Consider the following 13,536-nt stretch of genomic DNA (forward strand, 5'->3'; position numbering starts at 1 on the left):
TTAGAAGAAACAAACGCCAAAACAACGCCACGGTATCCAATGGCAACGACGAACGCGTCAGAACATGCACGACGTCGTCAGAACCACTCGAGCGTTAAAACGAGTTTGATTTTTTCGCACGACCTGCGTCTGCGAATTTCGAGTGATCTGGTTTCCACCATGGATAACGATAAATTGATCAGTCTCGTGTACGAGAACAGGTGTTTGTGGGATATGAGAGACAAAAATGATCACAACAGAGATATTTCTCGGTAAGAGTGTGAGACAATTCTATCTGATGCATTCTCCCCGCGCCTCGCACACCCGAAAGCGTTGCTATAAACACTGCTCACATAATTTCGCGGCTTATCTCCTCTCGTCTCCGCTTTGGTGGATACCAGGCCTTACCTTAATTGGTACATATGGACCTGTGGAACTCCAAAGGTTATTATCAAATTTTTTTGACACTTTCCTTTGATATTTAAAATGCTATTGATGTAATTTTATTGTTAAGGTACGACGTAACGAGTTCGGTTTGAGTATAATAAAGCGTGTCTCAACGCCGATTTTAAACTTTGAAAATTTGTATAAAAAAAACATATTGCATTCATAATATTTTTATTGTAGTAAATTTAAGTGTATTAGTGCGGATTTTATGTACGGAATATTACACCGTCAAGATGTCTTCCATCACGGCGAATGCACTCTTCAAATCGGGCACGCGATATTGCCGCGACGCGCCGAAGGATGTCCGCTGATATGGCTCTCACTTCTGTCGTTATTTTAGTCTTCAGCTGCTCCAAATTTGTAAGAGGGGTATCAAAAACTCTTGCTTTGAGATAACCCCATAAAAAAAAGTCAGCAAGGGGGTTAAGTCGGGAGATCTGGGTGGCCATAATATGTCTCCAAAGCGGCTTATGATTTTTCGCGGAAATAACGCATTTAGTGTGTCCATGGAGACCCTAGCAGTGTGGGCTGTGGCCCCATCTTGCTGAAACCATACATCAGACTTGTCAATTTACTTGTCATAATCCTTGCAGCTGAGGTACAAAAAGTTATTAATCATGTCAATATACCGCTCACTCGTCACTGTAACCGTCGCACCTCGGTCATTCTCGAAGAAAAACGGCCCGATGATTTTCTTCGCCGATATTGCACACCATACAGTGACTTTGGGGCTGTGCAATGCTTTTTGTTGTTTTTGTTTTGGATTGCTGGATGACCAGTAACGGCAATTTTGACGATTGACGTACCCTTCGAGGTGAAAATGTGACTCATCACTAAAATAAACGTTGTCCATCCCGTTTTCCTCCGAAAAAATCTTAAACATCTTCTGACAGTAAATTTTTCGCTTGTTGTAGTCTTCTTCTTTAATTTTTTGCACAATTTGGATTTTATACGGATGTAATTTTAAATCTAAAGGCAAAATTCTTTGAATGCTTGACCGATGGAGGCTTAAAGAGGCAGCATGTTTTCTAAGTGAGCGTCTTGGATGCTACGCGACCGCAGCAGCGACGCGGTCGATGTTTTCAATCGATCGCACAGGTCTATTTCGTGGTCCAATTGAATGATTTAGTAAACATCCTGTCGCTCTAAACTTCTCTATCCACGACTTAATTAATTGAGTACTCGGGGCATCACTCAAACGGCGGATTTCATAGCGACTACAAAATTTACGCCGTGCTTCACTCAACAAAAACCCATTGCATAAGTACGCTTCTACTGCGTACGCGCGGTGCGCACCAGACCAGTGCGCCATGGCGACTAAAAAATCCGCACTCGTCACCTATCGAACGCTACCACTCCCCTCCAGCTAACCCCGCAGGTTGCCGAGAAATTCGTGTTTAAAGTTTAAAATCGGCGCTGAGACACCCTTTATATACTCGTATATAAAAAAAAAATTATGCTGTAAATTGGTGCACAATTATAAAACTGTTTAATCAGGTGAAATATGAATAATGATATACTCATGTCATTTTTAATTTATTTTATAATATATTTTTAATAATTATATTTTAATTATTGTTTAGTTTTTAAATATTTTGGCCTTTATGTAAATGGTTTTATAATGTAAATTTATGATAATAATTGTACTATTTGTGTTATAAAATGGTTTTTAAATAGCAATTATAGAGTTAATTGCTAATTTTCTTTATAATAAGGAGTTTTACGAATCGCTGATAGTATAAATAATATTCGACACTTAATTCAAAAGTGTTTTTATAAAACTACTTGCATAGAAATATTTGACTTGTTATTTGATGAAATTTACTACCAGTGGGGGCTCCATTGCACAGGATGCCAGATAGATTATGGGTACCACAACGGTGCCTATTTCTGCCGTGAAGCAGTAATGTCTATACATTACTTTGTTTCGATCTAAAGGGCGCCGTACCTATCTTATGTCTCAAGGTGACGAGCGCAAATGTAGTGCGGCTCAGAATTTTTGGGTTTTTCAAGAATCCTGAGCAGCACTATATTGCAATGGGCAGGTCGTATCAATTACCATCAGCTCAACGTCCTGCTCGTCTCCTCCATTATTTTCATAAAAAAAACATAGGTGAAAAGGCGGAAAGACTACCTAGACCTCATCTTCGGGAAAACTCTATTTAACGAGTTTTCACAACAGGCAAAACTAGATCAAGAAATAATCATAATAGAACTTGGATTAAGGATTAGTCTCCGCTGCGCTCCAACTAGATACCGCAGTCGTAGTCGCAAAGTGTGGCAACTTTTACTACGCCCAAATGGGCGTACTCAAGCCTGTCTCGATCAACGTGTGACGTTGACATGCCAAATGTTCTGTTAAACTTTGCTAATAATTGAAACAACTGCTGGGTTGCATAGTAAAACTTTGTATAAATAATACTACAAGAAATAAAAAAGACACTGGGATCACATATCAGTAGTAAGTATTTTGTATTTTATTAATTTCAATGTAAAATAACTCGAAGCGTCTATAAGTTACAAAATTTTAAAGATGCCATTGAGTGTCAAGATGCAACGCACACAAGCATCTAATAGTTGCAGCAATAAAAAAAGCTATCGCTCTTAAGTAGTGCGGTATCTAGCTGGAGCGCAGCGGAGACCAATACTTAAACAAAGTAATAGAAAGATGTAATATAATAAAAGAAATAACAGTCAAATATTTTTTTAAACATAATATTATTTTGACTTCGTCTCAACTGGTTATAAAATTATAATTGACTAAGCAGGTCCAACATTTGTAAACAAGACTGAGGTGGAACTGGACTGGGTGGAGCAGAAATATCCTGAAGTTCACCGAGGTGGTCGATATTCACCACCCAACTGCACCGCTAGGCATAAGGTGGCCATCATAGTGCCATACAGGTTAGTATCCTTCAAAAGACTCGTCTTCAACTCAGTACCTTTCAAATTTCAATATATTTTTAAAACTAGGACACATTTTCAGCTGCTTTTTAAGGGTTTTTTACGGTTTCGTACCTCAAATGGAAACAGAAGGAACCCTTATAATATAATAATATTGACACACTTTTTACGCAAATTATCTTGCCCCAAGTTAAGCATATATATAGCCTGTGTTATGGGTTACAAGACAACGATATATTTAATACAGTATACTTACTTAAACATACATAAATTCATATAAACATACACATAAACATACATGAATACATTTAAACATCCATGACTCGGAAACAAGCATCCATATTCATCATATAAATGCTTGCACCTACCGGGATTCGAACCCGGGACCTCTAGCTTAGTAGGTAGGATCGCTAACCACTCGGCTATACAAATGTTATATTAAATGCTATTTTTGTCCTCCCGTCCGATATGTCTATATGTCTTATTCTATCTGTTTGTCTGTCCGTATGTCAGCAACTGTTCTCATAAATAAAAATTTTATCATGTGTTTTTAAACAATGTCTTATCTTGTAAATATATCAGATATCTTGTAAATAATGTACTTTATTTAAAAATTTCGAAGAAATTATTTTTACCTTATACGACTGCATCACATAAACAACCCTTTATGTCGGGAATGCGTGGTATCGAGTTGATATTAAAAAATAAAACTTCAAATTTGACGTAAAAAGACACGGCCGTGTATGTCGCAAAAAAGGTATATTTCGAAACTCAGCAGGTATTCAAAATTTATAGTGTTTCTATTTTCTGTTGATCTACAACTATGTAATTTGGCAAGTTATACATTCTTATGTATATATTTATTTTTATTATTATTTATTTATCGCGTGCACCTGTCATGAACGTGTCGGTGAAGCGAACCCCTAAGATTTTCCCCTACCAAAAAGTACCCAACGCTGCTAAAGAAGGTTACACTTCAAATCTTCCAAAATTTCCTGTAAGTACATCGACCTAAAGTGTGGGGTTATCGCTGGTACGATCAGATTTACGGCGATGTGATAAATTTCCTACAAGATCGCGTGAGCGGATGTCAAAAATTCAAGGTGTTTTATTAAAACTTCCCCTTTTCCTTAACGTATTTTATGTTGAGAAACTTGATCGTAAATCGAGCCATGTGACATTTATTAAAAATTTTAATAAAATTACGCAGAGGTGAAACATTTATAAAATCGTGTGTTTATGTGCTCGAAAATTTAACGAGATATATTATGAGAATTGTGGCTGAGTGTGGAATAGGACTTGAGCATTTTAGGGTTACGGAACTGAAGAGAAAACAAGGGGAAACTGATGATCCTCTATCCGTCTGTCCGTATGCCACAGGCTGTTTCTTATTAACCAAACAAAATCATTAGATTTTAATCATCTAGTAAATAAAAATAATATATTATTTGAAAATTTCAAAGAAAAGACTTTTATCTTATACGTCTGCATCATGACAGATAATGAAAATAGGTGTTGTGATATGCACCCCCACACCCACCATCTTAATATATATATTTCTTTTGGTGCGTCTGTTGTAACTGAACTCCTCCTAAACGGCTGGACCGACTTTGATGATTTTTTTGTGTGTTCCAGTGAATTTGAGATTGGTTTACACTCTCAATTCCGTCCATATAATATAATTCCCCTGCTCATGTGTACATTAGTGAACTCCTCCTAACGGCTGGACCGATTTTTCAAATTTAAGACGTGTATTGGGACCACTAGTAGACATAAAATACACTAGTGTATAGACAAAACAATCCTATCATCCTCCCTTATCCTCCAGGAAACGACAACAGCGACGAAATATCGAAAAAAGTGTGTGTACTAATGCATGCACGCAAGAAATTATACTTCTTTGGCGTAACAAAGGAAATCCTTAAAGTTATTTATTCGTCGTGCTATTCTACGTATGCAAGAACAATATTGTAAAAATCTTGCAACGATGGCTTTGACAATTAATTATTAAATAACGAATACGGCTGTACGGGCTTGAATCCTTTGCCTGTCCTTATAATGGACGAAGAAACCAAAAAAACATAACGAATGTCGCAAACGTCAGAAAATTTTAGGAACCAACTTCACCCCCACGGACTAGTAAAAAAATAAGTACTCCGTGTCACCTAACATAACAGTGTAGCACCAAAACAAGTCCATTAACGTGTAAATACATAGCCCCACGCACACAACACTTACACTACTACAGGCTGATAGGCGGCTATTATGAGAATTTTCATCTCTGTGACAGATCAGTTTACATCTCAATAAAATATTTTAAAATTGCCGTCGTGCGTTGTGAAAAAGTATAAAAACGATACTATATAAGTATTTGTGGCCATATATGATTATTTAAGGGAGAAAAAATTGTGTAACTAGTATCTCCCGTAACCACACACACACTAGCATAACGGTGCTTCACTTGCTAATATCACGGCGTCGAGTCCTTCTTTTTTTATTCGTCCCTGCTTCACCATGTACTTTTGTGATGCGCGCGCATCTTAAAATTTCACTCTTATTATTTTTTCATAACGCGCCTAAAGAAGTATAACTTCAAAAATCACGGAAAATATTTTGTCATCTAAAATCTGAACACCCACAGTATGCTTATTTTTTTTTTGTTTCAGAGATCGACCGCAGCACTTGGCTATATTTCTCAGACATATGCATCCGTTTCTGATGAAACAACAAATAGAATATGGAATATTCATAGTAGAACAAGAAGGTAGGATGATTTGGATTTAAAATTAAAATTTGAGCGGTGCTAATCGTTACCCATGAGGTATAATCCTTCTCGATTCTCGACTCGTGGTCACACCAGTGTGACTACGAGTAAAAATGTATTTTTCCTCGTCTTCACACCGCGGGTTTTACTGCACCTTAATTAAAGTAGTATTTCCGTAAAATCGATGTGAAGACGAGGAAAAAAACATTTTCGGTTAGTAGAATAGAAATTGACACATAACTTATAATATCAATTACCAACAGGGTGTAGTAAAACCCTTGCTGTGACGACGAGAAAAAAAAATTACTTGTAGTCACACTGGTGTGACAAACTGGTGTGACCACGAGTCGGGAATCAACTTCTCTTACTATAAAAATACAATTGTTTTGAGTGAGTTTACTGTTTTTATTAAAGGACAGTTTTTTTGCGATTTAAAATAATAATCTCGCGCTCGCTCATTATATGATTTGTGACATTATGTAATGAAATGTGATTGACTGAATTATTTGTATTTGGATTATATAGATGCGGATAAGTAATCACTAACATATATACTAAAACCTTAGATTATTGATACCAGTGGGAGGCTCCTTTGTACAAAATGCCGGCTAGATTATGGGTACCACAACCGCGCCGTGAAGCAGTTATGTGTAAGCATTACTGTGTTTCGGTCTGGAGGGCGCCGTAGCTAGTCAAATTACTGGCCAAATGAGACTTAACATCTTATGTCTCAGGGTGACGAGCGCAATTGTAGTGCTGCTCAGAAATTTTAGGTTTTTTTAAAAATCTTGAGCGGCACTGCATTGTTATGAGCAGGGCTTATCAATTACCATCAGTTGAACGTCCTGCTCGTCTCGTTTCTTATTGGCATAAAAAAATACATCTAGATAGATTATGACAGCTGTGAAAACGTCGATAAAAATAGACCTAAGAACTAACCTCTATGTTGAGCAATTCATGCACACTAACACAAAATGTCATACAAATCGCGATTGTAAGACGTAGTTTGTCACGCATACTTAACTTGTATTCCTGGCCTGTTTTTATCGGCTGTCTAACAGCAAGAGACTATCTAGTCCTATAAATTATCTAAGACTAAAACCTTCTCCGAAACACGATGCGTCTTATGGTTATTATTATTCCGATTGGTTCAGTAGTTTTCGCAGTATAACAGACGGAAAAAAACAGTTCTTCGTTTATTAGTGCAGATCAGTTTAATAGAAAGCCTATATTCATTCCTTTATTTGTTCACTTAGCAATGACTATAGTTATACATTTCATGGGTAAAATATGCATAGGTAATGTCAGCTTGATGTGTTTACAAGCGCTACCAACCTCATGAACTGTCATAAGACATTTCAGATTTTTGACATTATTTGACATTTTTAAGTTCACGATATATGATTAATTTGATTAGACATCCCAATTAATTATAACATTTCTTTAACTACTTACTGTTTTAGTATTGTTTTATATAATTATAACTAGAATTGTAGAAATAACTATAATAGCAAATTGTATTCAATTCTTTGGTTAACTTGATTCAGTTAGTTATAACAGTTGGTAGCATCATCACGGTGAAGGTGGTGCCCTATTATATATATATTATATGACAGAGCGCTCAGTTGGAGAGTACATTAATTATTGTGAATTGTAAGGGCTAACGCTGCCCAAATTGTATTAAGTCATTTATTTTAATAATTATTACTTTAAATTACCAACCCTTTCTACAATAATAAGGCGATTTTTGCTGACGTAACAATTTTCCCTTATGACTTTGTTTTAAACACTTCAGCTTATTGTTCTCGTATTGTGTATTGGTCATCTTAAATGTCTACGATACCACTTCTGTCAATATCATTAAAAACTGCCTAACAAAATTAACTCCATTAATTGTTTTTGTTTATTACAAAAAGGATTTGGTTCAATTTTGAGTGCAAGCTTGGATTCGATATGAAACCGTACTACTTCACCACACATTGGTTTCAATTCCACCTACATAGATCGTAGCCAATTTTTGGTCTAACGCGTTTTTCACAACTTCATTCGGTTCGTGTTAACTAGCCCTGACACGCAAGCTTGTATTCGTACTATAAAAATACGTATTCTTTTATTAATCGGCCCCAATTTCAGATGTGAATAGATAATTCCCATAAATTTCATAATTACTTTATTATCTAGCATTTAATATAAATTCTAATAATTGTGTATCATTTTAGAACTAACCACTAAACTTACTTTTATGTCCACTTTGTTACTTAGCTTGCACCACCGATACGGCTTAGGGACAAAGCAATAACACGATTAGAGCATACTCCCACATTAAATGCCGGTAACGCATCTCGACCTCTTATATTGCATAATCCCGTGGGCAGCTGGTTTTTCACTTCCCATTTTGTGACCCTCTTGCCCGTTTATCCCCTTTATATAAAGTTTAAAAATATGAGGGTAGCTTTAGATCATTTATACATCTAGATAGACTGTGAGAGCTGTCATAACATAGAAAAAAAATGAGGTTGACTTGACGTCTTTTATGAGCAATGCACACTAACACAAAGTGACATACAAATCGCAAGTGTAAGACGTAGCTTGTCACGCACACTAAAGTAATAAACCTGTCCTATCTTCATCGGTTGCTTGGCAGCAAGAGGCTCTATCTAGACAATAAATTATCTAAGAGGATAGCATTATTAAATTTTTGTTCTTTCTGGAACAAAAGTATTTATAAAAGCAAAAAGAATTACATACAGGGTTATGGATGGATGTTTAGATTTTCAGCAAAATTCCGATAACTTTCTGATAACTCACTGAAAATGTATTTGTTACTTTAATAATTATTATAGTGAGCATTGCAAGCTATATTACAAAACAATTGCTGGCGTAATTAGTTTTCTATAGTAGAATGTATAGATACATTCTATGCTGAAGAAAGAACCGTAATGTTCTGGTCAGTAAAATTAATTAATTAATAATTAAAAATGATGCAGAAGCGTACAACATTCCCTTTAAAAGAAGCAGTCCTAAGGGAGCCTATATTATCTATTTATACATTCTTTTAAATGTCCTAAAAATCTCTCAAATTTGTGCAGGAAACAGTGAGTTTAACCGTGCCAAGCTCATGAATGTGGGCTTCGCAGAGAGTCAGAAACAGAAGGCCGGTGGCTGGCAGTGTTTTATCTTCCATGACATTGATCTTCTGCCTCTAGACTCCAGAAACCTCTACTCTTGTCCGAAGCAGCCTCGGCATATGTCTGCTTCCATAGACAAGCTCAATTTCAAGTAAGTAACTACACGATAGTTAATATCTATTTGTGTGTTGGCACTTCATGCTGAATTAGAATAACCAAAACATTAAACTAAGTGTTAGAATTAAATTTCTTCACATTTAGGGTTACCAATAATGGCATTAAATATTCCAACAATCACGGACGAGTAAAAAAAGAAGGACTCCGCGCAGTGATACTAGCAAGTGAAGCACCGTTATGCTAGTGTGTGTGCGGTTACGGGGGATACTAGTTACACAATTTTTTCTCCCTTAAATAATCTTATATGGCCACAAATACTTATAAAGTATCGTTCTTACACTTTTTCACAACGCACGACGGCATTTTTAAAATATTTTATTGAGACGATGATCTGTCACAGACGATTACATTTCTCATAATGGCCGCCGATCGGCCTGAAGTAGTGTAAGTGTGTGCGTGGGGCTATGTATTTACACGTTAATCGGCTTGTTTTTGTGCTACACTGGTATGTAAGGTGACTCGGAGTCATTATTTTTTTACTAGTCCGTGCCAACAATAAATGGTTTTAAGACAAAAATATATGATGAAAGGATTGCGAATATAATAGTTTTGATTTAAGTATTACGATTAATTAGATATTCAATAATAATCTAATTATAACCATCACTTCGTTGCTTGAAGATTTAGTTCTTATACTTCAAGTACCCTTAATGATTTATTTTTGAGGGGTCGTCATGGGACGTCATGTTCGGCCGCCATTACACCTAGAAGCGTTTTAGCGCGTAATTCAAAACAAATTCTTAAAAAATGCATTAAAGCGCGTTACACATGATGATGAACATAAAAACGTCATCATGTCTATTTAAAGATTGACTGCTTGTACCAACAGTATTGTATTGTTTTTATAGAATAACAGCCAATTTTTTTATATTATATTGGCCAACACAGTAGAGTTGGAGATTGAAACAAATTTGAAACACAAAAGGTGAAATTCGATTCGAATAGTAAGGACCCGTGAAAATGGGAACGCTTCGAACAAAACGGGTCACTTGGCAACACGGATTTAGTTTTAAAAGTTTTGGCTTTGGTTAAAATTGTTTCTCCCACTCTCGGCTACAATAACAAAGATATGACTTTTTCGAAGGTCTGTCTATAGTAAAGTGTAAATATTACATTATTAAACTAAATATCTGTAATTTCACACAAAAAAAGAATCATTCCGAATAAGTTTGGCCCTTAAACCTAACTGGGGTTTTTCTTGTATATTGAAAAATATTTTTCTTATATTATATTTTAGCTTGAGTTGATGGTCTTGTTACGAATGCTTTAAATAAATGAAATAATAATAAAAAAGAAACATGACAGAAAAGAGCGAACAGGAATGTAATCGATATAATGACAGATGACGGCTATAAACTTGATAAACGGAGATAGATAAATTAATAATAACTACCCTACGTTTTAATCAACTGTTCGTTTACAAACTTAGCCGGATTATAATCCGATATACAGGATGTCCCAAAGTTATGGGACATGAAGGGAAAGTACCTTAAATATCGTAGATAGGGTATTTTACTGAAAGAAGACTTTATGTTATTTTTAAAAGTTAGTAATTCTGCATTAAATGATTTTCTAAAAATTACTTGCCTCGTCTGGGAATCGAACCTACTTAAATGTAAAAAAAATGCCTGCCTTTTGATTTTCTTATCATTTTATGGTGAATACTCGATATGATATGGCACAATTCTGTTTGTAACTCGCCCACATTCTCGTATCGCTTTTGAACTTTAAAAAAACTATGCTAAAATACTTTATTATCTTAATTATGAAGTGGGTACTTATTTACGAATAATAATGCTATGTATGGAATGATAATATCTCTACTTTTCGAACGTCGTCGATGGCAATAAATAACTTTCTTGAAATTAGACTCAAACATTTTACGTTGCTCCTTTCTTTTAAAATACTATGTTACTTAAGACTAGTTATTAGTTCTTAGCCATTCTTACGATTGGCATCATAAAAGTAGGGGTATTTTTTTTACATTTAAGTCAGTTCGAGTCCCAGACGAGGCAAGTAATTTTAAGAAAATCTTTGAATGCAGAATTACTAACTTTTAAAAATAACATAAAGTCTTTTTTCAGTAAAATACCCTATTTACGATATTTAAGGTACTTTCCTTTCATGTCCCATAACTTTGGGACACCTGTATATGGCAAATAATTATTTGTCATCATATTGTAATTACTATTTCAAACTTATGTCAAATCTCACTGCACGTTTCATACTAAAATAAATTTCAATTTTTACTTCGGTAGTCTCGCCTCTTATTACATAGTATTTATATCCTCTTTGGTCATAGATAAAGATATAACTAGGCATGCGTCTTACGTTTTTTTTTACCAAATGATTCAACTTTAAGATGATTCAACAAAACCTTTGCATTTTTCTTAGATAATTTATACGTCTAGATAGGCTGAGACAGCAGACTTGAACACGTCAAAAAGCTAGAATGAACGGCGAACTGTTACCCTCTATTCCAGCAACATATGCACACTAAAACAAAGTTACTGACGTATTGTATATATAAAGTGAGATTAAGACGTAGCTGTTATATACACTGAAGTAATAAACCTGGCCTGTTGTCATGCTTTGCCTAACAGCAAGAGGCTTTATCTAGACATAATAGGGACTCAGTAATTGGGTTTGCCTGGCACGAGAACGACTTTAAATTAGTTATTCAACTCCTTTATTTACAAAATGTATTTAAAACTGATTATAAGTAATAATTGTAGGTTACCTTACGAGGACATTTTTGGTGGAGTGTCGGCCATGACTTTAGAGCAGTTTACGAAAGTCAACGGCTTCTCAAACAAGTACTGGGGCTGGGGTGGCGAAGATGATGATATGTTTTATAGGTAAGACATAGTTTTTTTTAACTTTAAAAGCCCTATTTATGATACCTTCTATTGAAACTTATCACTGTCCAACTGCCAAATTGTAATGTGTTACGGCTCGGAATATAGACTTTCCGGTCACTCGTCGTAGTCTAGTAAAGTCTCAATAATTTGATAGAGGAGAGTCGTAATCCGTAAGTCGATATTCGTAATGGAAATTGTCTGAGGAAGCAAAAATACCTCAAAATGGGGGTGCTCCCCCCTCCACCATTAGCAATAATACAATTTACTCAGCATATTGATGTCTTTGATTCATAATCTTTGAGTGGATAGTTAAATTTTGGACATGGATGATGGATATAGCTGCAATACCAAACTTTTTACCCATGTGTTGTAATCATCACTTTTAGATCAAACAGCAAGTTTAGAAACATATTAAAATAATGTCTCGGTTGGAGTAAGATCCTTTAAAACTGCAAAGGAAAAATGGCGAGAGATATATACTTGAAAATATATATATCATAGAGTTTCAAAAAACATCATATTTTCCTGTCTTTCCTCGAGTAAAAAATACCTAGGCAACTGTCAGACATAGTTTCAAGACACACATGATCTCACGGCCTATACTGTCTAGGGGCCGTTCCCAATATACTATCTACAAATAGAGATAAATTACTACCTTCTACTGTCAGTACTAACGGTAGTCAGTAATACTTACACACAAACTTCTATCCCTGGTAATCTGTACGTCGTCCCATTGACAGCATGTATGGTTAAGGTGAGTTAACGTCGATAAGTTTATTGGGTCATATAAGTCAACGATTTTTTATCTCAAGTAGGCAACAACCGGAGATAGACTGAATATTGGGAATGGCCGTTAGTGATTGCCAATCGATCTGTTTATTAAATAAATGACATTTTTATTCAGGATTAAGAAGAGTAACTACCACATAGCGAGGTACAAGATGTCAATAGCTCGCTACGCGATGTTAGATCATAAGAAGTGTCCGCCGAACCCTAAAAGGTAACATTTATTGTCGTTTGTAACTTTATGACTAGACTTTTATTACTTCCAATTCCCAATTTATAGCAATTGGGAATTGTACTCTCGAAATTGTCGACGAGTACGTCGGACAAACAATCCAGTTAGGCAGGTCCAATTTCGAGAAAGAGGTCACTCGTAGAATCCAACGCGGATGGGCAGCGTTCGGAAAGCTCCGTAAAATCTTCCCGTTCCAAATACCGCAGTGTCTGAAGACGAAGGTTTTCAACCAGTGTGTGTTGCCAGTGATGACTTACG

At 35.7% G+C, this 13,536-nt stretch overlaps 1 protein-coding gene across 2 annotated transcripts in view; it reads left to right on the forward strand.

Moving 5' to 3' along the window:
* Positions 1 to 13,536, forward strand: part of LOC126965981 (beta-1,4-N-acetylgalactosaminyltransferase bre-4) — a 102,135-nt gene that overhangs the window by 79,934 nt on the left and 8,665 nt on the right. For both annotated transcript variants that reach the window (XM_050809836.1, XM_050809837.1), the window contains exons 5-9: positions 3,195 to 3,330; positions 5,997 to 6,094; positions 9,184 to 9,373; positions 12,135 to 12,257; positions 13,165 to 13,260. In XM_050809836.1, coding sequence (XP_050665793.1) covers positions 3,195 to 3,330; positions 5,997 to 6,094; positions 9,184 to 9,373; positions 12,135 to 12,257; positions 13,165 to 13,260 — 643 coding nt within the window. The remainder of the gene's footprint in view (positions 1 to 3,194; positions 3,331 to 5,996; positions 6,095 to 9,183; positions 9,374 to 12,134; positions 12,258 to 13,164; positions 13,261 to 13,536) is intronic.

The sequence above is a fragment of the Leptidea sinapis genome, chromosome 9, assembly GCF_905404315.1.
Source record: "Leptidea sinapis chromosome 9, ilLepSina1.1, whole genome shotgun sequence".
In the NCBI taxonomy this organism is placed as follows: domain Eukaryota; kingdom Metazoa; phylum Arthropoda; class Insecta; order Lepidoptera; family Pieridae; genus Leptidea; species Leptidea sinapis.